At 43.4% G+C, this 25,638-nt stretch overlaps 1 protein-coding gene across 1 annotated transcript in view; it reads left to right on the forward strand.

Annotated features, from left to right (window-relative positions):
* The first annotated feature begins 1,666 nt into the window (after positions 1 to 1,666).
* TMEM178B (transmembrane protein 178B) overlaps positions 1,667 to 25,638 on the forward strand; it is a 407,053-nt gene continuing 383,081 nt past the window's right edge. Inside the window, exon 1 of the mRNA XM_017891080.1 lies at positions 1,667 to 2,121. Within this exon, the coding sequence (XP_017746569.1) occupies positions 1,740 to 2,121 (382 nt within the window). The 5' untranslated portion in view covers positions 1,667 to 1,739. The remainder of the gene's footprint in view (positions 2,122 to 25,638) is intronic.

Raw genomic sequence — 25,638 nt, forward strand, 5'->3', positions numbered from 1 at the left:
CTAGCTTTTGGCTGCGCGCTCGGTGTTCTCGTCTGTGGGTTTTAGCCAAGGCTGCAGCTACCCGCGCCCGACGAGAGAGCGCGGCAGCGGCTGCCTCCGGCGCCCGCACCCGGGCGATGCGATTTCCCTAGTCCCTGGGCGCAGCTTGGGTTCTCGCGCCTCCCGGGCACCAGCCGAGCCTGCCACGCCTCGGAGCCTCCGCGACTAGAGGAGGAGGCGACGAGGGGAAGCCGAGTAACCCAGCCTCCCTCCCCCACCCTCTCCCCATTCATCTCGGCTACCACCGCGCGCCAGCAGCCGGATCGTGGGACTCGGAGGCCGGGACAGGATTCTCTGCACGCTGCCGAGTGAGCCGGCATCTCGGCGCTGGGGTGGGCTGAGAAGAAAATGGTGCAATCTGAGAGCGGCTGAGCCCAGCTGGGCAGAGCAGACGAGGTGCCAGAGTGCCAGGGGCTCAGGTGGCTGGAGAAAGGGGCGGATTGTTTGGAGAGGCCGGGACCGGGGTTTCCTCGGTGCCTGCGGCATTTTCTTTGCACCTGGGCGGCAGGCTCCCGGGGCTCCCGGGTGCCAGATGAGGTGAGGCGGAGGCGTCGCGGGAGAGCCGGGTCCAGAGGTGGCCGGGTGTACACTCCAGGCAGAAGACGGTGCTGGGAAGAGCTGCGTGACGCTCGGGGGCTGGCTGCTGGGCCGGCAGCGCGCCGCGACGGCGTGACCTGTCCATGGTGTTGAAGGCGCGGTGCGCCGAGTCCCCAGCGCCGCGCGCCGCGAGCGCTGCCCGTTGCGCCCTCCGCCGCGCAGCCCGCCCCTCGCGTCGGCCAGCAGCCGCCCAGTCTCCGCAGACCCCAGGCCGGGACTTGTCCGGTAACGCCGCCCGGGTGACCGCGCTGTCGGCCCGAGGGGCCACCTGAATGGTGATGCCAGAGGCAGGGCACCGGGGAGCTCGCGGGGAAAGGTCGGCCGAGACCGTGCGTCCGCTGGGAGTGCGCCTCTGAGCGAAGCACGCGGGTCAGAAGGAGCAACCGACCTGCTGGTGACCAGAGAACGGAGATTTTAAAAGGACCCGACCCAGAGAGGAAGAACATTTCTGGGTGCGCGCCCCAGGTCTTTGCTTGCAGACGGGGAGGGAGAGAGTCTCTGAGCCGGATACCCAGGTGGGACTCGGAGAAGCTGGCCCCAGCACCTGGAGGTTTATTTCGCCCGCCGGACGCATCGGGGGCGTTCCGCTTCACCCGGTGGTCGGGTGGCGCCTCCTGACAGCACCCCCCGTCTCCTTTAGAGAGACAGGCGAGTTCTGTCCCGTCACCATCCTGCACAAAGAAATCCCCGCAAGCCCCACCGCAGCCGAGGACACTTGGCATTTAGTTTCCGGCCCGAGGGCAGCGGCGCCCGAAACCGGGCTGGGGGCTGAGGCAGCCGCTTCGGGGCAGTCGCTTCCTGCGGGGCGGGGAGGGGGCGGGAGGCGGCTGCACTGGGTTCGCCGCCGCCAGAGGCTGCACCTGACCCAGAGGATGCCCAGGAGCCAGCGGGAGCCTCTCCGGATCAGAACTTTTTAGGCCGCCCGCCCCCATCCCCACAGTCCCCGGGCCGCGCTCCGGTAGGCGGGGCCGAGGGGCGCCGCGGAGCGAGTCCCTCTCCTGCCCCCCTCCCCAGCTCGGCCGCCCGCCGCTTTGTTCCGGGTGCGGCGAGGGAAGGCGAGGCTGCGGCGGATCATGCCCATGGTGTAGCCGCCAAGCGGAGGCATGGCTGCCGGAAGATTATTGCTCTACACCGGCCTCTCGCTAGCGCTCTGCGCCCTCGGCATGCTGGCCGTGGCTATCTGCTCGGACCACTGGTACGAGACGGACGCCAGGAAGCACAGGGACAGGTGCAAGGCCTTCAACACCCGCCGGGTCGACCCCGGCTTCATTTACAACAATAACAACAACTTGCCGCTCCGGGCGAGCCGCTCGCGCCTGGACCGCTGGGAGGGCAAACTCCTCCGGGCGCGGAATCGCCGGCAGCTGTTTGCCATGAGCCCCGCGGACGAGTGCAGCCGGCAGTACAACTCCACCAACATGGGTCTCTGGAGGAAGTGCCACCGGCAGGGCTTCGACCCCGAGATCGCCGCCCTCATTCGGAAAGGTAAGCGCCGGGCGCTAGGCGTGGCGCTGCGGAGAGCCCGGAGCCTCTAGGCCCCGCAGCCCCTCGCGTTTCCTCCCCAGGCCACAGGCTATCAGGTCTCTGGGTTCCAGGCGGTCGGGTTATCCAGGCCTGGCTGAGCCTCGGGGCCGGAACTTGCCTCCCAATAGCTGCTAATGAAGCTTGGTTCAGGCTTAACTCTCTCCCCCGCCTCTCCTTTCGCGCGTCTCTGTCGGGATTCGAGTGGAACCTCATGGTCCAGGGTTCTTATCCAGGATAATGCTTCATCAGACTCTGAGAAGAAGGGAATCTCGAACGGTGTTTGTGCTCTTAAAGGAAGCCCTGTAGGAGTCATGTGTCAGGGGTAGACAGGCTCCCAATACTTTTTGTTGAACTGATTTAATCAAGGGAAATTGGGGGAAACATTTCACAGAGAAGGCCTTATTCATACCAGAAACGTTTGCTGAGCGCTATGCTATACCAGGTATGGTGTAGGCGTTGGTCATATAAACATCAATAAATCACAGCCCCTGTCCTGTAAGCAGCTCGACGCCAGCTGACCAGCAGCATCATATCACAATTCTTCATGTCTCCTTCTGAAACAGTGGTTGACAGTAGTGACTTTCTTGTGTGCATTGAATATCAACAAGAGCTAATAAGTAAAAACAACAACAAAAAAATAGTTCTTTGAGTAACACCAAAGTGGGCATGTCAGAGAAAAAAAATGAGATTTTCAGAAAATGTATATAAAAATTCCCAAAGTGTATAACCAAAACAGAAAACAAGCTGCATTTGCCAATGATACAAATTTATTTGATACTTTAATATGATTACATTACTTAAAAAATTCTGCTTATCTGATGGAATTTGTAAACCTTGTATGATTTATACTTTGGGAACCATCCTGTTGTCAACCCACTGGAATATTGTTTGAATGTGTATTAATACTGCTTTGAAGAAAGGAATATGTTCTCTTCTATGGTAGTTACATCCCAGGAAGATGTGCAGATTTTATGAGTCCGGTTTTTCCCCCTTGTGTTTCATTCTCTTTAACTATTAAATGGTGATGTCAAGGTGACAAAGATACTATTTGACAATGAGTGACTTTATAACAGTGTTCAGATTCTCAGATTTATAAAGTGTTATTTTATCCATGATTTTCTGCTTTCTTTAAAGTTGAAATGAGAGGAAGTTAGCTGAAATGTAAGGGAGAATTCATGTTAATAATGAACAGCAAACACTGGGAGAATTTGTTGAAGGATGTTCTTACTTTTCCTTCCTTGAATGCCTTCTAGAACAAGAGAGGTATCCCTTCTTGTGTTGGTTAACCCCACTTAGAGAAAGGGGGATGGAATTCATGGTTTCTGGCGGTTCCATTCAGAGCTTTGATTCCCTGTTGCTCTGCTTGGCAGTCTGACTAGAAAGGTTGACTTGGTCTGTGCACCGGAGGGATTGGTTGCCATAGTGACATGTTCTTCCGGTGAAGCTGGAAACACAGTGACAGGGAAAGGGATAGGGGAAGAATGTACAACATTTTGACTTTGTATCGACTGATTTTTAATTGCAGCAACAGAAAATGGACATGGCACAGCAGGGTTATTGAATACACTGATACCTAGAGTTGGCAGGGCATTGTATTTCACTTGAACTAATGGAAATGGTGTTCCCCATCACCCAAAATACAGCAATCACTGTCAGCGGCAAGCACCCGCTTACCATGGCTGTTTCTGTCCATTTGACATTCTTGTTAGGTATTATTGAGATAGATGGCATGCCAGCCTTACAAATCTTGAGAGAGTTAGGGTCACTATCTTCATTTTTAACCTCAAAACACACTCTTTGAAAACCAGATCTTCCTTTTCTGAGCAGCAATAGACACTTTTTGGAAATAAGTGCATGTTATATTAGTAGAATTCACAAGCAAATTCCAATAACATATAGAACATAATTTTTACACTTAATCAGTGTTCCTCTTAGATGGGCAGATTTTATAAGGAAGTTAAAAGATAAATTGATATCACTATATTTAAATAAGACATTTTAGAAAAAGATGTTTATCTCACATTATTCATTAGAAACTGCCAAAGAGATCTCAGACCTTTGTCTTCTTTGAAATATCTACTTTGATTAAAATTCTGGAAGACATGTATTGGGCAAGGGAAAAGGAAAACCAGAAAAAAGACTTTAAAATCTGTTAATATATAGGAAAAATCGAGACTTATCTAAATGATCTAAAGAACTTAGTTATTTGTTAAATCGATGTTAATTACATTAGAAAGTGCCGTTTGTGCATTTCAACATAAAACCACATAATTAATAAGAAAATGAACGTCAAATCTATGTTTGATTTGAAGGTAAAGTCATTTGGATTTACAGTCATTCTGAAATCGGCCACTCTCCTCAAGGACCTTCTGCTATGCTGTACCCACACGTATGCATTTCTCATCACTGTGTATTCATTTGTTTGCATTATTAAACTGTAAGTTCCTGGAGGTCAGGAAAGACAATCATTTGTAAAATACATTCACCAGATGCTTGGTATTTGGGAAATATTTCATACAAATTAGATTCACAGAAATGTATCCATCATGAGCTTATTCTAATTAAAGAAACACTTGTGTGAGAATTTAAGTAAAAAATTAGAAAATCATGATGGGAAAATATGAACCAGTGTGGCTGTCAGACCAGGTTAATATTGCAACACATGCTACATAATCTATGAAAGGACGATTTCTTGAGCTTTGCCAAAGAATAAGGAAAACAGACAATTCTTTTTTGGCTAACATGTCACTAAGCAGACACACATCACTTATGGACATTATTTTTTGTGATGGATAAGGTTTCAATTATTTCCTTCTTGAGGGTAAGATTGGATATAGGGTACAGCAAGGGTGGATTACCCTGAATTCCCATTTGATGGTGTCCATGACAAGTCTTAAATCAGGTCCTTTTGTCTTCTTGCTTTTAAATCTCATTCATGTCTCCCTACTAAGTGACGGCAGGCACTGGGGACAGATCAGTGACAAGATCAGTTTCTGAAATCCAAGAGACTTCCAGACCCTTAGGAGGAGGAGCTATAGGTAGGATTTTGTTCTAGGGAACTCTAAGGGATCAATTATATTATTTGGTTTGTACTAAAATGTTATATTGATATGGTTTGAAATAAGAACTTCAACTGATACTCTAAGAACGTTTTATTATTTGAAAATTGGCCTTATAAAAGACTTTGACTTAAATAGTTCCCATAATCACAAAGTGGTTGTCAATACTCCAAAAATAATTTTAAGAAAACATTCACATATTTAAAAATTAATAATGGTATCAGCAAATATTTACTGCACATGTATTGTGTGATGGGCACACATCACTAGGATGAAGAAACGCATAAGACCTGGTCCTTAAAATTTTCATAGTATGTTAGTGTCACAGAAAATAGGTTACAACTACAGGATGATGAGAGCAGCAATAGAAACAGATGCAGAGAAACACAGAGGAAGTGATGGTAGATTGTGTTGGCAGTAGCGGGAGGTAGGCGGGAGGAGGTTAGGGAAAGTTGTCTTGAGGAAATGAAATCTGAACAAGATGTTTGATAAGGTTTGGAGGTGGATGTGGAGGAAGGCTATTTCAGTCAATGGGCCAGAATATGCACAACCATAGAGGTGTGGAACAGCAGTTTGGCCTTGTGAGTGTTGATTTCTGGGGCAAGGAGAAGGAGCAGACCAGGAGCTGGAGAGCAGGCATGGACCAAGTCAGGGAACTTGTATATCAAATCCCCTATAGCTATGCTGCCCAGCTGGGGAGCCACTACCCACATGTGGCTGTTTAAGTGAACAATAACCAAAGTTAAATAAAATAGACTGGGCACAGTGGCTTACGCCTGTAATCCCAGCACTTTGGGAGGCCGAGGCAAGTGGATCACTTGAGGTCAGGAGTTCGAGACCAGCCTGGCCAACACGGCAAAACTCCATCTCTACTAAAAACACAAAAATTAGCTGGACCTGGTGGTATGTGCCTGTGATCCTAGCTACTTGGGAGGCTGAGGCAGGAGTGGAAGTTGCAGTGATCCGATATCGTGCCATTGCACTCCAGCCTCGGTGACAAAGTGAGACTCCATCTCAAAAAACAAACAAAAAAATTATTTCTTTAGTTGTATTGGCCACATTTCACATGTCCAATAGCTATATGTGCCTACTGGCTATTGTGTGGGACAGTGCAGATTACAGTGAACATTACTGCCGTCAGAGAAAATTCTATTGGACAGCGCCACATAGCGCCTATAGCCTCTAAAAGAACCAAGCACATACTTTGTTTCAGATGAATATAATTCCATGATAACTTGGGTTTAAATTTAAGTATATCATTCTACACTTTAAGAAACTTTGCTACTTGAATATATTGGGCAGAAGGCTTTAGTTCATGGTCAGTTATAGTAAATCTGTATTTTAATTTCCCATCATCAACTCACAGAATTCTCACAAGCTTCTCACTTCTTCCCCCCTGTCCTCTCCATCTCCATTAAACATCACTTGCAAAATTGATGGGGTGGGAAAGAGATTAATAATAATTATAGCCAACCTTGATGCCAGGTCTCTCCTAAAAGTTTTACATGTATTAGCTAACTTATTGTTCATAATAACCCTTGAAAGTATTAGTATTATTTTAAATTCTCATCCTAAAGTTGAGGGAACTGAGGCACATAAAGGTCAGATAACTCACGAAGTCTCACAGTGAGTTAGGAAACGAAGGTGTCAGAGTTCGAATTCTGGCTCCAGGTGTGGGAACACACCTACCACACTCTACCATCATCTTAGAATCTATTGGGGCAGGAGTGAGGTGGAGAAGAAACTGGGATATTGATTCCACAAATTGAGAGGAAAAAGGAAATAATACTCTTGGAATCTCAATTCTAAATGGAAGTAATTAGAGTGGCTCACACACCCTGTTTTGAAGCTCACTGACCAAAGTGCATACACATTTTGTCATATAACTTTTGTGTATTTACTTTGCTCGCTGTGGTAGATGATGAAGTTATAGACATGAAGGACACATTCATTCATTCAACAAGTATTTATTGAGGGCCTGTGGGCTGTACATCAGGTCCAGTGTTGGGCCACATGGAGAAGCTTACATTCCAGAGGGGAGAGATGGACAATAAATAAATACTCATGGCCAGGCATGGTGGCTCATGCCTGTAACCCCAGCATTTTGGGAGGCCGAGGTGGGCAGATCATGAGGTCAAGAGATCGAGACCATCCTGGTCAATGTGGTGAAACCCTGTGTCTACAAAACATATAAAAATTAGCTGGGCTTGGGGGCTCGTGCCTGTAAACCCAGCTACTCGGGAGGCTGAGGCAGGAGAATGGCTTGAATCCGGGAAGTGGAGGTTTCAGTGAGCCGAGATCGTGCCTCTGTACTCCAGCCTGGGTGACACAGCGAGACTCCATCTGAAAAAAAATACTCGTAGAGTAAAAATAATATCGAATATATGAATCATGTGTAATATAGCACAGGGTAGTGGGTACCATGAAGGTCTTCCCTTAGGAAATGCAAAGGGGAAGAATGACAAGCAAACCAAAAATGAAATGCAGTCATGTGCCCCATAACATTTTGGTCAAAGACAGACTGCACATATGGCAGTGGTCTCATAAGGTTATCATGGAGCTGAAAAATTCTTATGGCCTAGTGATATCATAGAAGTCACAGTGCAACAACCCATTACTCCTGTGTTTGTGTTGATGCTGGTGTAAACAAACGTACTGCACTGCTGGTGGTATAGAAGTCTAGCACAATTATGTACAGTATGTAATACTTGATAGTAAAATGACTGTTACTGGTTTATGTATTTACTATGATATACTTTTAATCATTATTTTAGAGTGTACTCCTTCTGCTTATAAAAAAAGTTAACAGTAAAACAGCCCCAGGCAGGTCCTTCAGGGGGGATTCCAGAAGAAGGCATTGTTATCATAGGAAATGACATCTCCATGTATGCCATTGCCCCTGAAGACCTTCCAGTGGGACAAGATGTGGAGGTGGAAGACAGCGAGACTGATGATCCCAACCCTATGCAGGCCTAGGTTAATGTGTGTGTGTGTCTTAGTTTTTAACAAAAATGTTTCACAAGTTGAAAAATAAAAAATTTTATAAACAGAAAAAAGCTTATAGGATAAGGCTATAAAGAAGGAGGCTGGGCATGGTGGCTCATGCCTGTAATCCCAACACTTTGGGAGGCTGAGGCAGGTGGATTACCTGAGGTCAGGAGTTCGAAACCAGCCTGGCCAACATGGTGAAACCCTGTCTCTACTAAAAATACAAAAAATTAACTGGGCATGGTGGCACATGCCTGTAATCCCAGCTACTCAGGAGGCTGAGACAGGAGAATTGCTTGAACTTGGGAGGCAGAAGTTGTAGTGAGCTGAGATCGTACCTTTGCACTCCAGCCTGGGCAACAGTAGTGAAACTCCATCTCAAAAAAAGAAAAAAAAAACAGAAAGAAAATATTTCATACAGTTGTAAAGTTAAAAGAATTAAAAAGCATATAAAGTAAAAAATCTACAGTGAGCTGAGGTAATTGTTGGAAAAAGAAAGATATTTTGTATACATTTGGTGTAGCCTAAGTGCACAACATTTATAAGGTCTACAGTAGTGTACAGTAGTGTCCTAGGCCTTCACTGTCACTCACCACTCACCTCTCACTCACTGACTCACCCAAAGCAACTTCCAGTTTTCCAAGCTCCATTCGTGGTAAGAGTCTCCCCAGGTGTACCATTTTTTGTCTTCTCTACTGCATTTCGACTGCATCTTTCTTATGTTTAGAAACACGAGTACTTACCATTGTGTTATAATTGCCTACAGTATTCAGTACAGTAACATGCTGTTCAGGTTTATAGCCTCAGAGCAATAGGCTAAGCCACATCACCTTGGTGTGTACTAGGCTACACCATCCAGGTTGTGGAAGTACACTCTGATGTCTGCATGATGACAAAATCGCCTAACGATGCATTTCTCAGAACCTATCCCTGTCGTTCAGTGACATGTGGCTGTAGTTCCATTAGTTTTAATTTTATAACACAAGGAGCCTTTGGATGCTGCAGGGAAAAGAGGTGGCAAACCTAATATAGACTGGAGTTCAGGAGGTTTCATTAGCCGAGGGGCCTCCACAGGCTGTTTCTTTCTGCACTCTTTATTTCATTCCTAGAGGGCAGGAACTGTTTAATTTCTGAAACACGCTTGGGGTCCTGTACTTAGTAGGTTCTGAAAAACTGTTTGCCGATTGATTAAAAAACTTAAGACATACTCACCTTCAAAGAAACACATGCAAACATCCGTAGTCTTGTATACATGATGTGCACCTCCTTGCATATATGCCATGTGTATGCCTGTATTAATAAATAAACACACTCATAGTCCCACCTCTTCTCCTCAATTATCCTAAAACTCAACTAACCAGTGAAAGTCAATGGTTCGAGAAGAAAACCTGTGACTCACCGGGCAAATGAATGGATGGAGTAAAGAGATGTGGTTTTGAGAACCTGCTGTGTGCAGAGCTCTTTGCTAGGTGTGGAGGGAGAACAAAAAGGCATGGTTGGTTCTTGTCTTAAGGGAGCTTACACTCCAGCTCATGGTTTCCCAAGTTCATTGTCATGTGCAGTGGTATCAGGTGTTTCCTCAGGAGGTCTTACCTGCGTCAATTGGATCAGGAATCAACTAGTCAGGGAATGCAGGAGTGAGCTCTTTTTATTGAGTCAACAAAGTCTAGAGCCTTTTTTTTTCTGAAGAGGTCAGTTTATTTATTCTTTTACTGTAGGGTCAGTAAGGATCAATTAGAGGATCAATACTGTATATTCCACTTTGCATTGTTGGTTAAAAACATTTCCCCCTCTTTGCTATTAGTAAGTAATCCTAGGCCTTCAGGCAGAATGCGAACCACACTCTGGGTTAGTGTGACCCATCATACACAAACACGCACCCCCCACACGCACACATCTAGATGTTAGATGTCAGAATCACCGGCGTTTATTTAGATGCAGATATGTTCATAACTTACTACCCCCAAATGATACACAGAGAGAGGAGGAAGGGTGTGACTTGGTGGATGAATAGATGGAAAAATCATCCTAATGTCTTGATTGCTGTTTCTGAGAGAATTCATACCTTCTTTTATACGACTTATTTTCTCATATGTAAAATAATGTGTTTCGATTCTATAAACTCCAAGCTCTTTTACACTTTTACATTTGATGAGAAAGTTAGATCTAGGTGACAAAAAGTAGATAATAGGTACATGGTTGAAGGAGGGTGAAAAGATGGGCAAGGTGAAAGTTGATGGGGGGTGGGAAGAGAAAGAGAGAGGGAAGGAGGGAGGGAGGGAGAGAGAGAGAGACAGACAGAAAGCAATTTCTAAAGAGATCATCCCGGGTGCTAGTTTGCAATAGGAATAGCTAATTTCTTACCACTATACAATCATGTAATAAAAATGAACTTTTCCTCTTTCGAATGGCTTGAAATGTGATGTGCAGATCAGGGTTTAAAGTGAAAAACCTAAGAGAAAGGTGATGATAGATGCACAACAGTGTGAATGTACTTAATGCCTCTGGACTTTAAAAGTGGTTAAAATGGTAAATTCCCCTGTGAAAATAAATATAACATTTAAACACTCAATGAAGAAAGGAACTGGATTCTGTTTAGTGTGTGGAATACTTCATAGCCAAGTCTCTTCATTTATTCAGCACAATTTTTTTTCTTTTTTTTTTGAGACGGAATCTCTCTCTTGTTGCCCAGGCTATGTAGTTGGGATTACAGGCACACTCCACCATGCCTGGCTAAGTTTTGTATTTTTAGTAGAGATGGGACTTCACCATGTTGGCCAGGCTGGTCTCGAACTCCTGAACTCAGGTGATATGCCCTCCTCGGCCTCCAAAAGTGCTGGGATAACAGGCATGAGCCACCATGCCCGGCCGATTCAGCACATTTATTGAGCACCTATGTATTAGGCACAGCCAAAGTATGCTTGGGATGCAGAAGTTAATAAAATACAAAATTCCTGCCCTCACAGAGCTTACAACTAAACATTTTTGAGCTTTAGATTTTTTTTTTCCTTTTTCTAAACAGAGCTTTTAAGGAGTACCAATACACAAGACAAGGAAAACTAATGAATACATCCCTTGGAACATTTAAAAATCATTGAATGGTGAAGAATATTTCACTGAACTTATTTAAAAAATGTCTATTAAGCACCAACAATGCCAGGCACATTACTTGAGGTGAAGGATTTTGAGTGAAATCTGTTGTTTCTGTTCTCATGGAGCTAAAAAGTGAGGAGATAGGCAGGGAAACTCACAAGTACAAGCACCCTGGTTGGTTCTACGGGAGATTTCTGTGCTGGGAACCGGAATGACTGGGCCCCATCTGGGAGCAGTCAGGGCATGTTTTGCAGAAAAGGCGACATGCGATCGATCCTAAAATGTTCTTAGAGACATATTTGTGGATTGATAAGGTGGAATCTCAGCCTCACTTAAATGTTTTAAGCCCTGACTAGGTAATGCTTGTCTAGTCGCCCTGCCACCGTGCTTGTCCCCCAGATGCCTGTCCTTCTCCTAAAAGGCAGCCATTGCTGCCCAAATTTTATGAATCACATCATATCAGAGATCGTATATTCATAATGTTTAAAAACAGCAAGTATAAATATAAGCCGGGCAGCAAACAGGTGATTCAAGGATGAAAAGAGTTTATTGTTTTGTAATTTTTTTTTTTTGAGACCTAGTCTCACTCTATTGCCCAGGCTTGAGTGCAGTGGCACGATCTTGGCTCACTGCAACCTCCGCCTCCCAGGTTCAAGTGATTCTCCTGCCTCAGCCTCCTGAGTAGCTGGGATTACAGGCACCGGTCAGTGCTCCTGGATAATTTGTATTCTTTCTTTTTTGCTTTTTTTTTTTTTTTTTTAGTAGAGATGGGGTTTCACCATGTTGGCCAGGCTGGTCTCAAATTCCTGACCTCAGGTGATCCACTGGCCTCAGCCTCCCAAAGTGCTGGGATTACAGGTGTGAGCCACTGTGCCTGGCCTATTTTTTGTAAATTTGTGTGCACAGAGATGGCATTTAAAGGACCTTCCAGGAGTCACTAGGATTCATCTACAGGTGATGTTTCGTTTGAGTACAAGCTGCTGCGAGCATTCACAGAACTTTGACAGATTTAGTGCTTTTATGGGAGACTGCAGTATCTGAATTATTTCAATTGATTTTTTTGTTTTTTGGCGTCAAAGTATTTTGCCAAGAAAAGGCAATTTACTTTATATTAGGTCATCTTCACGCATTTATATCATTTCCTGCTTTTTAAAATGCCCTGCTGTTCTATATTCTGGAGCTCACTCTGTTGGACACTTTATTTGCTCTGGAGTCCCTCTCATTCAGTTTTGCCCTCAATTTCTCTTCATCTTTATAATAGTGATTCTATTTAGGCAATGCAGCTCCATTTCCCCAAGGGCCTGGAGTATTTCGCAGGCCTGGATGGGCTAGGGTTGTTTTTACCTGAAAGAAGCTCCATGCTTAGGCGATGCTGCCTGCTCACTGGCACAACACCGGAGAGAGATGGGGCACTCTATCATGAGGCTGAAGACTTGCGAGCCTGTGGCCTGGCCCTTCCATTTATGAGCACATGAAGCCCATCCAAGAATGTCCATGGCACCACTGTTTGTGACAGTATCACAAAATAAACAAAAGATTTAAATGTTCATTAATAAGAAGATAGATAATGTATGGTATATTCATACAATAGAAATGATCACGGTATATTTGAAATACATGTGTTAATATTAATTAATTAATTATTATTATTTTTTGAGACCAAGTCTTACTCTGTTGCTCAGGCTGGAGTGCAGTGGTGTGATCTTGGCTCACTGCAACCGCCATCTCCTGGGTTCAGGTGATTCTCGTGCCTCAGCCTCCTGAGTAGCTGCGACTACGGGCACCTGCCACCACTCCTGGCTAATTTTTGTATCTTTAGTAGGGATGGGGTTTTCCCATGTTGTCCAGGCTGGTCTCAAACTCTTCACCTCAAGTGATCTGCCTGCCTTGGGCCTTCCAAAGTGCTGGGGTTACAAGCTTGAGCCATCATGCCTGACCCAATTAATATTAAAACATGTATTTCAAATATACTGTGATCATTTCTATTGTATAACACATGTATGTTAATATTATTACATGAAGCACATGTATATGTTTCCAAATGGATAAACACAACTTTGAGTAAGAAAGGTAGAGTGCAGAATGAAATATAGGATAGGATACCATTTATACGAAGTTCAAAAACAGGTAAAACCATATTAGATATTCTCTAAAGAAACATATTTGCATTGTATGCATAAAAATATGCGTGAGACTAATAAACACAAAATGAAGGATGGTGTTTACTTTTCTCAAGAAAGGGAAAGAAGTGGAATTGGGAAGGGTACCAGGGAACTTCCAAAGCATCTATGATATTTTATTTATGTATTTTTTTTTTGAGACAGAGTCTTGCTGTGTCACCCATCCTGGAGTGAAGTGGTGTGATTTCTGCTCACTGCAACCTCCATCTCCTGGGTTCAAACGATTTTTGTGCCTCAGCCTTGATTACAGGCACTTGCCACCATGCCCAGCTGATTTTTATATTTTCAATAGAGACGGAGTTTCACCATGTTGGCCAGGCTATTCTTGAACTTCTGACCTCAAGTGATCTGCCCGCCTTGGCCTCCCAAAATGCTGGGATTACAGGTGTGAGCCACCGCATCTGGCCTGATATTTTGTTTTTTGAAAACAAAAACAAAAGATCTGAAGCAAATATTCACATGCATGCACATTCAAGCCATATGAGTGATTGCTACAATTCTGATAAGAAAGGTAAAATTTTATTCAGATTGTGTTGTTCAGTGTGCAGGATGCAGTTTCTTTAAGGAAAATTACCAGAAAACTTTGTCTTTGGGGCAGTCTGTGGTTGACTTTTGTAACTAGTAACAAGAAGCATTTAGAAAAAAGGGGAATCAGTTCATCCCTAACCAACATTTTCCCTGAAAGTAGCTATTAGGGAAGAGTGTAGACAGAATAACATTTTGCTTTATTCCCTTCTGATGTGTAAGAGGGGGAAATCAGGGCTTTACAATGATTGATTACTGAGTTGGAGACTAATGGACAAGTCATTCCACCCGCTTTTAAATTTCCTGCTGCTTGTGGAGAAAAAAATCAAGAATTCCAAGAGCCAGAAAGTTGAACTAAAGTCACTTTTTCAATTAACTTGATCATAGATTGAACTTTAAATAGATAGAGCACTGAGACAGAGAGTAACCAGCTATTGAGGGTATGAGACAAACCCAGGGTTGAGCACAGACCTCTCAAAAGGCATTTTAACCCCAGGGAAGAGAATTCAGTGAGAACTAGTAAAGAAAAGGTGAGAACTGATTAAAAAAAAAAAAAGAAATAGAGTATAGTTGTCTTCTTTAGCAGTTTTCATATCACTTTTGAAACTGAGTAGAGAATGTTAGTAAAACTTCAAGTCATTTTACTACTGATGAGTAAGGTATCAATCATTTATTCTTAAAATTATGAGGGTGGCTTCAGCCAAGAGTCCCTATGTTAAGATAAGGTGTTTCTGCCTTCTCTATTTATACAAACTATAGCTGGAATGAAAAATCCCCTCAGAATTGTAGCAAGAACTCCATTTTTTTCAGTTGATAATACTTTAAAAAACCCAAAGCTGGCCTCTCATTACCAAGGGATCATGAAAGTTCCAAGGGATTTCAGGGGTGTTGAAGCAGAATAACTTCAGTGCTCATGTTTTGGTAAACACAGGGCTGGAAGAGATGCCCAGATGCAGCCCCGGACAGGCCAGTGCTGAAGGTCCCAGGTGGGTGATCTGCTTCGTTCTTGATGCTCTGCAGGGAGGGAGACATGTTGCACTTCGTGAGGCGAATGACCTTCCACTTTGGAAGAGGCTGGCCTCTGTGTCTTCAACCTCTTCTCTCTCACTCCTTCCTCAATGTCAACATCAACCGACTGGAAGGTGACTTGCTTGGCCCTTTTTCTTTTTAGTTGTGGCTTCTCTGCTTGCCTGGCTTTCTTTCTTTCCTCATGTGCACCTCCCATGCACTCGCGTGTGCTAGGTTTCCTCACCCATCCCCCTCCTGGGACTGCTCCTGAAAAACCTCACCTCCCTGGCTTTCCAGACACCGTTCTCTACCAGATCTGTTTGTAGCTCTATTCTTATTCTTTCTCCTTTGCCAGTTTTTCTTCCTCAGACTGTGTGGATATCCTTCAGAATTCCACTTCTCTTTCTCACTCTTCACCTTCTCCTGGATCAGTCTCAGTCATGTCTAGGGCCATTTTCTTTTATGCTCACGACTAGTTGCACCGGGAATCTCTAGCCAGTCTTTCCATCCAAGCATCTTGCCCATTGGATATCTCCACTAGGATCACCCGTGGGTCCAAAGGAATCTATTTTATCTTTTTCCTCCAGACTCATCTCTTCTTCATTTTCCTCTGTCTTGGAGAACATAGCTTATTGCTTCTCTACTTGCCAAAACCAGGGACTCAGAGCTCATCTTCAAGGTTCTCTTCTCTTCTGCCCGACTCACCCAAGCAGTGAACAAGTCACTTTAACTCCTAAAAACTTTTATGTCCATCTCCCCATCCTATCCTAGGGTCCTTCCTGGTCTCCTGGGCTCTGGCAGCACTGTCTACTTGGTTTCTCTCTTCTCTAATCTCTTGTCAGGGCTTCCTATTCAGAGCGATTTTCCTTAAATACAACACTAACATGTTATTACTTTTCTTCAAACCCTTCAGTGGCTCTCCACAGCCTACCATCAGAGTAAAGTCCATAATCCTCATCATGGCACATGGCACATAAGGCCCCACCAGTCTGGTGACATGACTGTCCCCACCTTCCCATCTTGCCATTCCATTCTCTTCCATACTTTTCTCCACACCAGCATACTCTGCTCTAGTCATGATGAAGAACTCCTGGGCCCCCAAACAAGCTAAGCTATTTTATCCCTTGGGAGTTTTTGCTTATGACGCTCCCTTTGTCTGGAAACCTCCTCCCCATCTCGGCCCTCTCCCTCCAAGTCTGCCTGTCCAGTGCCCGCAAATCCCATAGGAATCAGCCTAAAGCCCTTTCTCCCAGTCCTTCTGGATGTCCCCTCAACTACCAGGTGGAAGTGCTTTCTCCCTCCTTTAGGCTTCTGGACACACCAAACATACTTTCTTTCCAGCAATAGTGACATTTTGTCATATTTATTTGCTTACCCATATGTTTCCTCCCTTTTGAGACCATTTTGGAACTATTTCCTATTCACCTTTTTATCCTCAGGGTTTTGCATCATGCATGGGCCATAATAGGTACTTAGGAAATATTTGTTGAATGAATGAAAGTTTATCTCAGTTAATGTACTAGATCTGGAAATCTCATGTTAAAAAGATTCATAACTTAATTGGGCTAGGGTGGGGGATTCACTATTAAAAGGAACCCTGATGTGAATTGTTTTGTAATGCATATGATGAACTTCAATTTATTTTCTTTTTTAAGGTTTATTTTTTCTTAAAGCCTCCATATCCCCAATTCGCAAAGCAATTTAAAGTCTAGCCACCACTTCGTGATAATCTTGCCCACTTTTGCTACCCTTCATGTCTTTCCCAGACTGTTCCTCTCATCAGCATCCTTGGATACAGAGAAGCCTACTTCCATTCTTGTTCCTATCATGAATATAAGAATTTCCAAATTTGCTTCTGGACCTTTACATTTTTTTAAAAAAATTTAATTTTAGAGACAGGGTCTCACTCTGTGGCCCAGGCTGGAGTGCAATGGTGCAATCATAGCTCACTGCACCTTTGGACTACTGACCTCAAGGGGTCCTCCCACCTCAGCATCCCAAACCCCAGAGTTTTGGAGTTACAGGAGTGAGCCACTGCACCCAGCCCACTTCTGAGTCTTTTACTGGCATATCCGACTATTCCCTCAGCATCCTTTTCCAAGTTTCTCAATGTTTATCATCAGTAATGTCTTCGGGTTGTCCTGATGAAGCCTCTCTCTCAAACGTTGCTGAGAGCAGCCTCCTCATATCTCCTCTGATGGTGACTTTGGTCAGATAATGAAAACAGACTGATGAAGGAAGGCAAACTGTGCCTTCTGTAATTTCCTCTTCTTTGGTTCATTCCTCAGTTCACTTTTCATGACTTTCAAAAGGAGTGGGTCAGTGATGTTGGGAAAACATGGTGGGTATCTGCCTCTGATTCTCTGATATATCTGTCCCTATTGTGGTAGGTGAATGTTACAGAAAGCATTTGTCCCCTATAAGGGGATTCAGGGACAGAGAGATGTCATGGCCACACCTTTTCTTACAAAGACCACCAAATTCCAGGTTAACAATACGTGAGAGAGGTTCACTCATTAGGGTCTCACGGAGAAGCAGATTCTCTTTGGAAATGCCTACAACTATTGTTCAGTCCAGGTCATGTCACAGTCAGGATTATAAGGACTTCTCCTTTAGCCATAAGATCTGAAGGGCACAGCCCATTGCCATCTAACTCAGATAAGCAGAGTAACTATTTTGCTTTTAGTAGATAAATATAGATATAGCTGCATTGCTTGGCTCTCTAAACTAGGTTGAATAAATGATTCATATCAAGGAAACATTCCCTGTGACCGCCATAACTCCTGAATTTATATTAGGAGTTAACTATGCTGGGTTAAGCTGGAAAATGATTTCCAGCACTTTCTGCCCAAGTTGTATAAAGTGCTATAGGTCAAAATTCAGCAATAGCCATTGGGTAGACATTTCTGTTAAACTTGTGTTTTGAAGAGCTGACTTTAATTGTAAAAAATAATTGTACATATTATTAATGAGTTATACAGTAATTCAAGTTTCATAAAATGGTGGGTAACCCTTTCCCTGGAAAACGGTCTCTTGTTATATATATATTTGTTTAAAAACCTGTAGGAACCCAGTGGTCTATTTCAAACTGAAGGTGGAATTTCTTCTCTTTGGGTCAGCAGAGTTGTTAACATTTCAAAGAAGGACATTTGTGCTCCTCTGCCAGCAGCATGCCTGTAGCAGCTTTTATTACACATATCCGTAGTGGTGTGGTGGCTGGCTGGGTGCTTGTAGATCAATAAGTTGCTAAAAAGGGAGCTGCATCAGAGACCATAATGTCTTCTTCATAGGAGATAGATTGTCTCCAGGTAGTGAAGTGCATTTAGGAAAAACAACAATAATGTCCCTGCATTGAGATCCTTATTATTTAGAAGAAAGAAATAGACTCTTTCAAGGTGATGAGTCCTAGAATATACTTTGTTAATTTTTTGAGATGGAGTCTCGCTCTGTCTCCCAGGCTGGAGTGTGGTGGCGTGATCTCGGCTCACTGAAACTTCTGCCTCCTCTGCTCAAGTGATTCTCCTGCCTCAACCTCCTGAGTAGCTGGGACTACAGGCATGCACCACCAAGGCTAATTTTTGTATTTTTAGTAGAGACAAGGTTTCACCATGTTGGCCAGACTGGTCTTGAACTCCTAACTTCAAGTGATCTACCCACCTCAGCCTCCCAAAGTGCTGGGATTATAAGCGTGAGCCACCACGCCCTACCCAATGTACTTTAACATGCTAAAGATACATTCCAGGAGGTCTCATGTCTACTGTTATAGCTGAATTCCATACAAAGTCAGCTTCTGTTAATGGAAGAATTCCCAGACTGAGAAAGGATTAGTTGCCTTGGTCTCAAATATTTCTTAATTATAGTAATTCTTGGTTATAGTAATTCTTGGTTACCCTACCAATTTAAAAAAACCTTGTAATCTGAAAACTGATTTTTAAGATACTTGGGTGGGCTTGAATAAAGCATCAGTGAGGAACTAGGAAAGGTAAAGGCCCTGGAAATAAAGTGATATAGACGCAAGTGGAGGGTAATGGAAACCTGCAGAAGACAGCATGAACCTCCTTGGCTGAGTTTCTTGACTTGAAGGCTGGGGACACTTAGAGTGCAGAATGTACTTATGTACAGGTGAGGTCCTAGATGCATATGAATCGAGGGAGGATGGTGACTTTTTCCAGTGGGGTAACAATTTCTACTTTATGCTTCTCCTTCATGATGCATGGGTAAATTAAATATGTTATATATTCACTTGTTCAACAAATATTTGGTGAATACTTACATGTCATAATTTGTACAGGGGGCTTAGGATGCAGTAGTTTACTAAATAGGCAAAAGCCTTTGCCTATATGGAGCGCATATTCCAGTGAGAAAATGGACAATAATAAGATAAATAAGTAAAACCTATAATACATTATTGGATAAAGCTTAGTGCTAAGGAGAAGAAAGCAAAGCATGGAAAAGGGATAGGAAATGTGAGGTGGAGAGTTGAAATTGCAGATGGGGTGGCCAGAGAAGAGTGCACTAAGAAGCTGATGTTTGAGTCAAGGTCTGAAGGACATAAGGAACTAGCTATGGGGCTCTCTGAGGAAGAGGATTTCAAGGGGAGGGAATAACAAGGGCAGTGACTTTGATGTCAGAGAATGGTGGTGTGTTATAGAAATAGCAAAGGTGGCAGAATGAGTGGGGCAGAGCAGGTGAGGGGGGTTGTAGTTAGATGTCAGGGAATTAAAGAGCCATGTTATGTAGTGTTTGAAGGTCATAGGAAGCATTGTAGGATTTTGAGAAGAGGACTGATGCGATTAGATTTATGGCTCAAAAGGATCCCTTGGGTAGCTGAATTGATAATAGATTATAGCAGGGCGTATGTAGAAGCCAGGAGACCAACCAGCAAAGATGGTGACTAGAACCAGAGTGCAGGGAGAAGAGATTGGATTCTGGATGTATTTTGAATGGAAAGTTACCAGGATTGGCTGAGGGATCAGATGCAGGGCAGATGAGAAAAAGAAGAGTCAAAGATGGCACCAACATTTCAACAGGAGCTGGTAGAGCAGAGCTGCCATTTACCATGATGGATAGGACTGCAGGATCTTGTTTTGAGGATCTACTATTTTGTGTATGATAACCTTTGAGGTACCTTTTTAGATGCTCACAGGGAGATATCAAGAGTTAGCTGGATATATAGGACGGAGTTCAGAGGAGAAGTCTCACTGAGAATGTAAACAGAGGAGTCATCAGCTCATGGTACTGGAAGTTGTGAGACTGAAAGAGATCACCTAGAGAGGGACTGATTGTAAACTTGGAAGAGAAAATGTCCAAGGATTAAACCCTGGGGCACTCCCACTTGATAGAGCTCAGGGGGATGACTTGGAATTGGCAAAAGAGACTATAAGGAACAGCCAGTGAGCTGAGAGAACATTTGGGAAAGTGTGCTGTCCTAGAAGTCAAATGAAGAAAGTATGTTAAGGATGAGGAGGTGGTCACCGGCTTGAAGTGCTATCAATGGGTCAAGTACAATGAGGCCTGAGACTTGAATTTTGGATTTCACAATGCAGAGGTCATTGATTTCACTGTTGGGGGTAAAAACTTGACCAACGTGGGTCCAAGAGTGAATGGAAGGAGAGGAATTGGAGACAGTGAGCAAAGACTAATTTTTAAGGAGTTTTGGTGTAAATATAAAGAAAGAAATGGTAACTGGACTGAGAAAGTTAGGTCAAGAGAGACTTAAAAAGGTTTTCTTTTTAAATTAGAGAAATGAAAGCATAGGTGTAGGCTGATGGGAATGGCTCATAGTTAGGGACAAAACCGATGGTGCAGAAAAAAACAAAAAAGAGAGAATAGAATTGCAGGAGCAACTGCTGGATAGGGTTGAAGCAGGAAGCAAGGTAGGAAAAAAAAGATGGAAGGAAAGAAACATGGCCCAGGAAGAAACACGTGTTTTAGGTGAGGTAGGAAGTAAAAATTGGAGATGGTCTTTCTTGATGCAAGGTATCAATTATCTTGCTCACATTACAACCTAATGGGAAAATAGAGCAAAGAGCTTTATGCTTTTTAGAAGAGAGTTTCTGTAGTATTTTAGCATCTTTTTATTCTTGAGTAATTAGTGGGAGCTCTCTGAAGAAAGCAGGATTGGGAAGTGAACCTTACTATATCCTATTTGGGTATGATGGTTTGCTTTTTGCTTTATAAAAAGGATCTCTGGTCAGAGTAGCCCAGCTATTCTAAACACTGCGTGGCTGGTGATTGGTTGGACATTCTGAGACACTTTGCCCTCAGTTAGTTGGAATGTGACATGCTGTGTCTTAAAGTATGGTGCTCTGAAAAGTATAAACAGGTTTCATTTTTTAAAAGAGAGGACAGTGCATCCTCAAACCTCTCTTTCTATCCTCAAACCTCTCTTTCTAGTTGCTTTCTCCTGTAGGGATCCTTTTGCCAATGGTTTCTGCAGTTTTTCATTTAATAGCATCACTCTAATTAGAATGTTAGGGTGCTTTGGCTCTGATGACATTCAGGTCACTTTTTGAGATAAAGCTGCTTTATTTTCAGGCTGAATAGCCACATTCTTGCCTTGTCATCCTAAAAATGCTGCACTATGTCTGCATTTCAGAGCCTCTGATTAAATGACTGAAGACCTATAGTGATGCAGAATCAGTTTTCTTTGTCTATTATACTGTTAAGTTCTTTTTAAAAACCAAGTGCAAGAATTCCTGGTAACCTCCCCACAACAAGTATTTTCTAAATTAATATAGAAATTACGGTCACAAAACCTTCTTTTCTTGGAAAAAAGAGTCTGGCTATTGTGTGAAAATTATTGGACACATTTATAGGCAGCCGCTCTGTAGGTTTTTTGAGAAGATACGGATGTCATTAGCCTTTTTTATTTCTTCCATGGGGATTGTAAGGACTCAAAATTCTAAGAAAAGCTGTGTATGTTCTGGAGACAAAGAGTAACAGGTGCAAGTTAGTGGAGCAGGTGGTGTATCATTTCCCCATTGCCTTCTACTGAGAAACGGTGGAATACTAGTTTCCAATTTGGAAACCATGTGAAAAATGCCATTTAATTCTACCTCTGATTTGCCTTTAACTTTTGACTTTTTCTTTACCCTTCTGGTATGTGTCTGGGAAGATGCTGAGTTCTATCTGTAAACAAGTAGATTCTTAATTTCCATAAAATGTTTTTTTGGAGTGTATGTCATGACCAACTTTATTTTTTCAAACTCTTGGGAATTTTTTAGCTTATGATTTTTTCTGTTAGGATATTGCTGCTTTCTTCCACAGCTATCCCAGTACATGAGATTATTGAATAGATTGCTCTCCTCCATAATCTTCGGTCACTCATTCGCTCTCTCTCTTTCAGCAGCTGTGTATTCTCTCAATCAGATCCTTTCAACAGTACTTTCATTTTCACCAATCAAACCCTGAGCCACCTCACCAATATGCGTGGCATGCAGAGGAGGTATGATTATTCTCATTTTACATACAGAAGAACTGAGGCCCAAAAGAGTTTACCATCTGTTGCCTGGCTAATAAAGAGTGGAACCAGATCAGAATCATTGCCTTTTCCAGTGATCTTTCAACCACTGCACTCCGGGATGCTGCCTTATGGTGCTGTGTTGAATTGGGGACGTGCCTGTGTGTTTTCCTGTTTTGTACTTTTACCTTTCATCACCTGGTATCCATAGGAGTGACCAGGTGGGTGAAGAGAAGTGTAAATGCTGATGGTAATCTAGGCAACCAAACTGTAACCTGTCAAGGCCACTACTAGCATTGATGGCCTCAGGCATGGTATCCAGAGGGGGCATACAAGATGATCAGCCTCTTGCTCTGGCTCTTCGTAGTTGGCATTCCCCCAGCTTTGGGGGGTAAATAGTTAATAGAGTAGTATTCTAGTTGTAGATACTTTGTTACACTCTGCTTTAATTTGGATTGCAGGTTAAATGATTGCCCACTGAACAGAGAGTGCCTTTCCTTATGGGTGCACAGGCAGGCTATTTTCCTCAGCATTCTCTGCAGTTAGAGTTAGGTGTGGTTATGTGACTGAGTTCTGGCCAGTGATATGTGAGTGTACGTGATATATTCCACTTCCCTGTCTGTCTCATAAAATTATTCTGTGTGATTGCCTATTTTCTTCTATCTTCTCTCTGGATGCTAATATGCTGGGTGACATTTGAAGGCAAGGACTGAAGATGGCAAAGCCTTGAGAAGCCTGAGTCCTTGAATGTCAGAAAATGGTGACCTCCCCTGTGTTGGTGGCCAATTGGACTTTAGTGAACAAGAAATAATCTTCTGGAGCTTCTGGACAGCTGACCATGTGGAGGTCCCTAGAAGGCGGTATAAGCAGGGAGGGCAGGGAAGCTCCATACCCCTTCCTTCATACTGCACTCCATAGTCTCTTCTTCTTATCTTTTGTAATATCCTTTATAATACATCACAAAATGTAAGTAAGTGTTTCTCTGAGTTCTGTGAGCTGCCTTAGCAAATTAATCAAACCCAAAAGGGGATCGTGGGAACCTTAACTTCATGCTGGTCAGACAGAAGTTCCAGAGAGGCTGGCTGGGTGGCTCACACCTGTAATCCCAGCACTTTGGGAAGCAGGAGGATCACTTGAGCCCAGGAGTGTGAGACCAGCCTGGGCAACATAGTGAGATCTCATCTCTCCAAAAAATTTTAAAAAGTTAACTGGGCATGGTGGCACATGCCTGTAGTCCCAGCCACTCGGGAGGCTGAGGTGGGAGGATCATCTGAGCCCAGAAGGTCAAGGCTGCAGTGAGATATGATTGCACTACTACACTCCAGCTTGGATGACAGAGTGAGAAACTGTCTCAAAAAAAAAAAAAAAAAAATTCTTAGCTAAGTTACTGAAATTTTAGATTTTATCTGTTACAGTAGCTAGTATTCCATTATTTATACATGTATATAATAATGCATCCCCTTTCAACTGTAATATGAATCCTATATCGCATCTAACATTAAGACAAGGTGTAAACTGTCTACATCTAGGTTAACACAATACATGTTATATTAATCTGTATGCATTTATTTATTTATTTATTTTTTTGAGACAGAGTCTCGCTGTGTCGCCCAGGCTGGAGTGCAGTGGCCAGATCTCAGCTCACTGCAAGCTCCGCCTCCCAGGTTCACGCCATTCTCCTGCCTCAGCCTCCCGAGTAGCTGGGACTACAGGTGCCCGCCACCTCGCCCGGCTAGTTTTTTGTATTTTTTTTTAGTAGAGACGGGGTTTCACCGTATTAGCCAGGATGGTCTCGATCTCCTGAGCTCACGATCCACCCGTCTCGGCCTCCCAAAATGCTGGGATTACAGGCTTGAGCCACCGCGCCCGGCCTAATCTGTATGCATTTATAACAAGATTTGAAGAAATAAAGAATAAATTCAGTACTTTTTTTTTCTCAAAAATGTTAAGAATTGTCAAGAGTCCTTTAACCTCATCCTGATTACTATTCCAAAATTGAAGAGAAACAGTCCATCTTAAACCCTCTCGGCCAATAGAGCAATATGGGGTCTCTCCACGGTCCTGAAATCTTTAGCATTTTCATCAAATGTTAAATTTGCAAACTTTCCCAAACTTCATTGTCCATGGTGTGTACAGTACTTCTTCTTATAGAACTTATTCATCATATACTTATTTTTCTCCTTCACAAATTTCCATTACATTCCCTTATTTTCTTTTTTTTCTTCCTTTCTTCCTTCCCTCCCCTTCTCCCTCCTCCCCTCCTCCCTCTCTCCTCTCTTTCTCTCTTTCTCTCTTTCTCTCTCTCTCTTTCTCTCTTTCTCTCTTTCTCTCTTTCTCTCTTTCTCTCTTTCTCTCTTTCTCTCTCTCTCTCTCTCTCTCTCTCTTTCTTTCTTTCTTTCTTTCTTTCTTTCTTTCTTTCTTTTTGTCAAAGTCTCGCTTTGTCACCCAGGATGGAGTGCAGTGGCACGATTTCTCTCACTGCAGCTTCGACCTCCCCGGTTCAAGTGATCCTCCCACTTCATCCCCCCCAAGTAGCTGGGACTACAGGTGTGTGCCACCATACGCAGCTAATTTCTGTATTTTTTGTAGAGATGGGGTTTCACCATATTGCCCAGGCTGGTCTCGAACTCCTGGGCACAACTGATCCACCTGCCTCAGCCTCCCGAAGTGCTAGGATTACAGGCGTGAGCCATCACACCCAGCCAGATTTTCTATTCTGATTCATGACATTATCAAAAGTCCACCATTCTGCATGTTCCCTTACCAAAAATGTGAATCCTTACAACTTTTTCCCAGTGAGAAGGTATTTTCCAATTTATTATCTCTTTTACTCACTTGATGTTAGAGTCTGTGCCACTTGAAACTTTTGGTACTGGAAAATGTCCCCAGTGTCAAGGGGAGAATGTTCTTCTAACCATAATTCCTCATACCAGATTAAATACAGAACCGCCCTCTTGAAGGGCTTAAGGTTTTAGATCCAAGATTTATCAGATTTGTCAGGACACAATTACACATTTTTTTGTCTTAACCCAGTTTAAAGACATTTGTATGTAAAGCGGTTTGTCTCAGTTACTGTTGCAAGTAGCTTCGTAGAGAGTGAGCAATGAAGAGTGTAGACCCTGAAGTTATACTGCCTTCAGATCTCAGCTTTACTGTTTACTAT

This window comes from Rhinopithecus bieti, unplaced genomic scaffold, assembly GCF_001698545.2.
Source record: "Rhinopithecus bieti isolate Rb0 unplaced genomic scaffold, ASM169854v2 scaffold_20175, whole genome shotgun sequence".
Classification (NCBI taxonomy): Eukaryota; Metazoa; Chordata; class Mammalia; order Primates; family Cercopithecidae; genus Rhinopithecus; species Rhinopithecus bieti.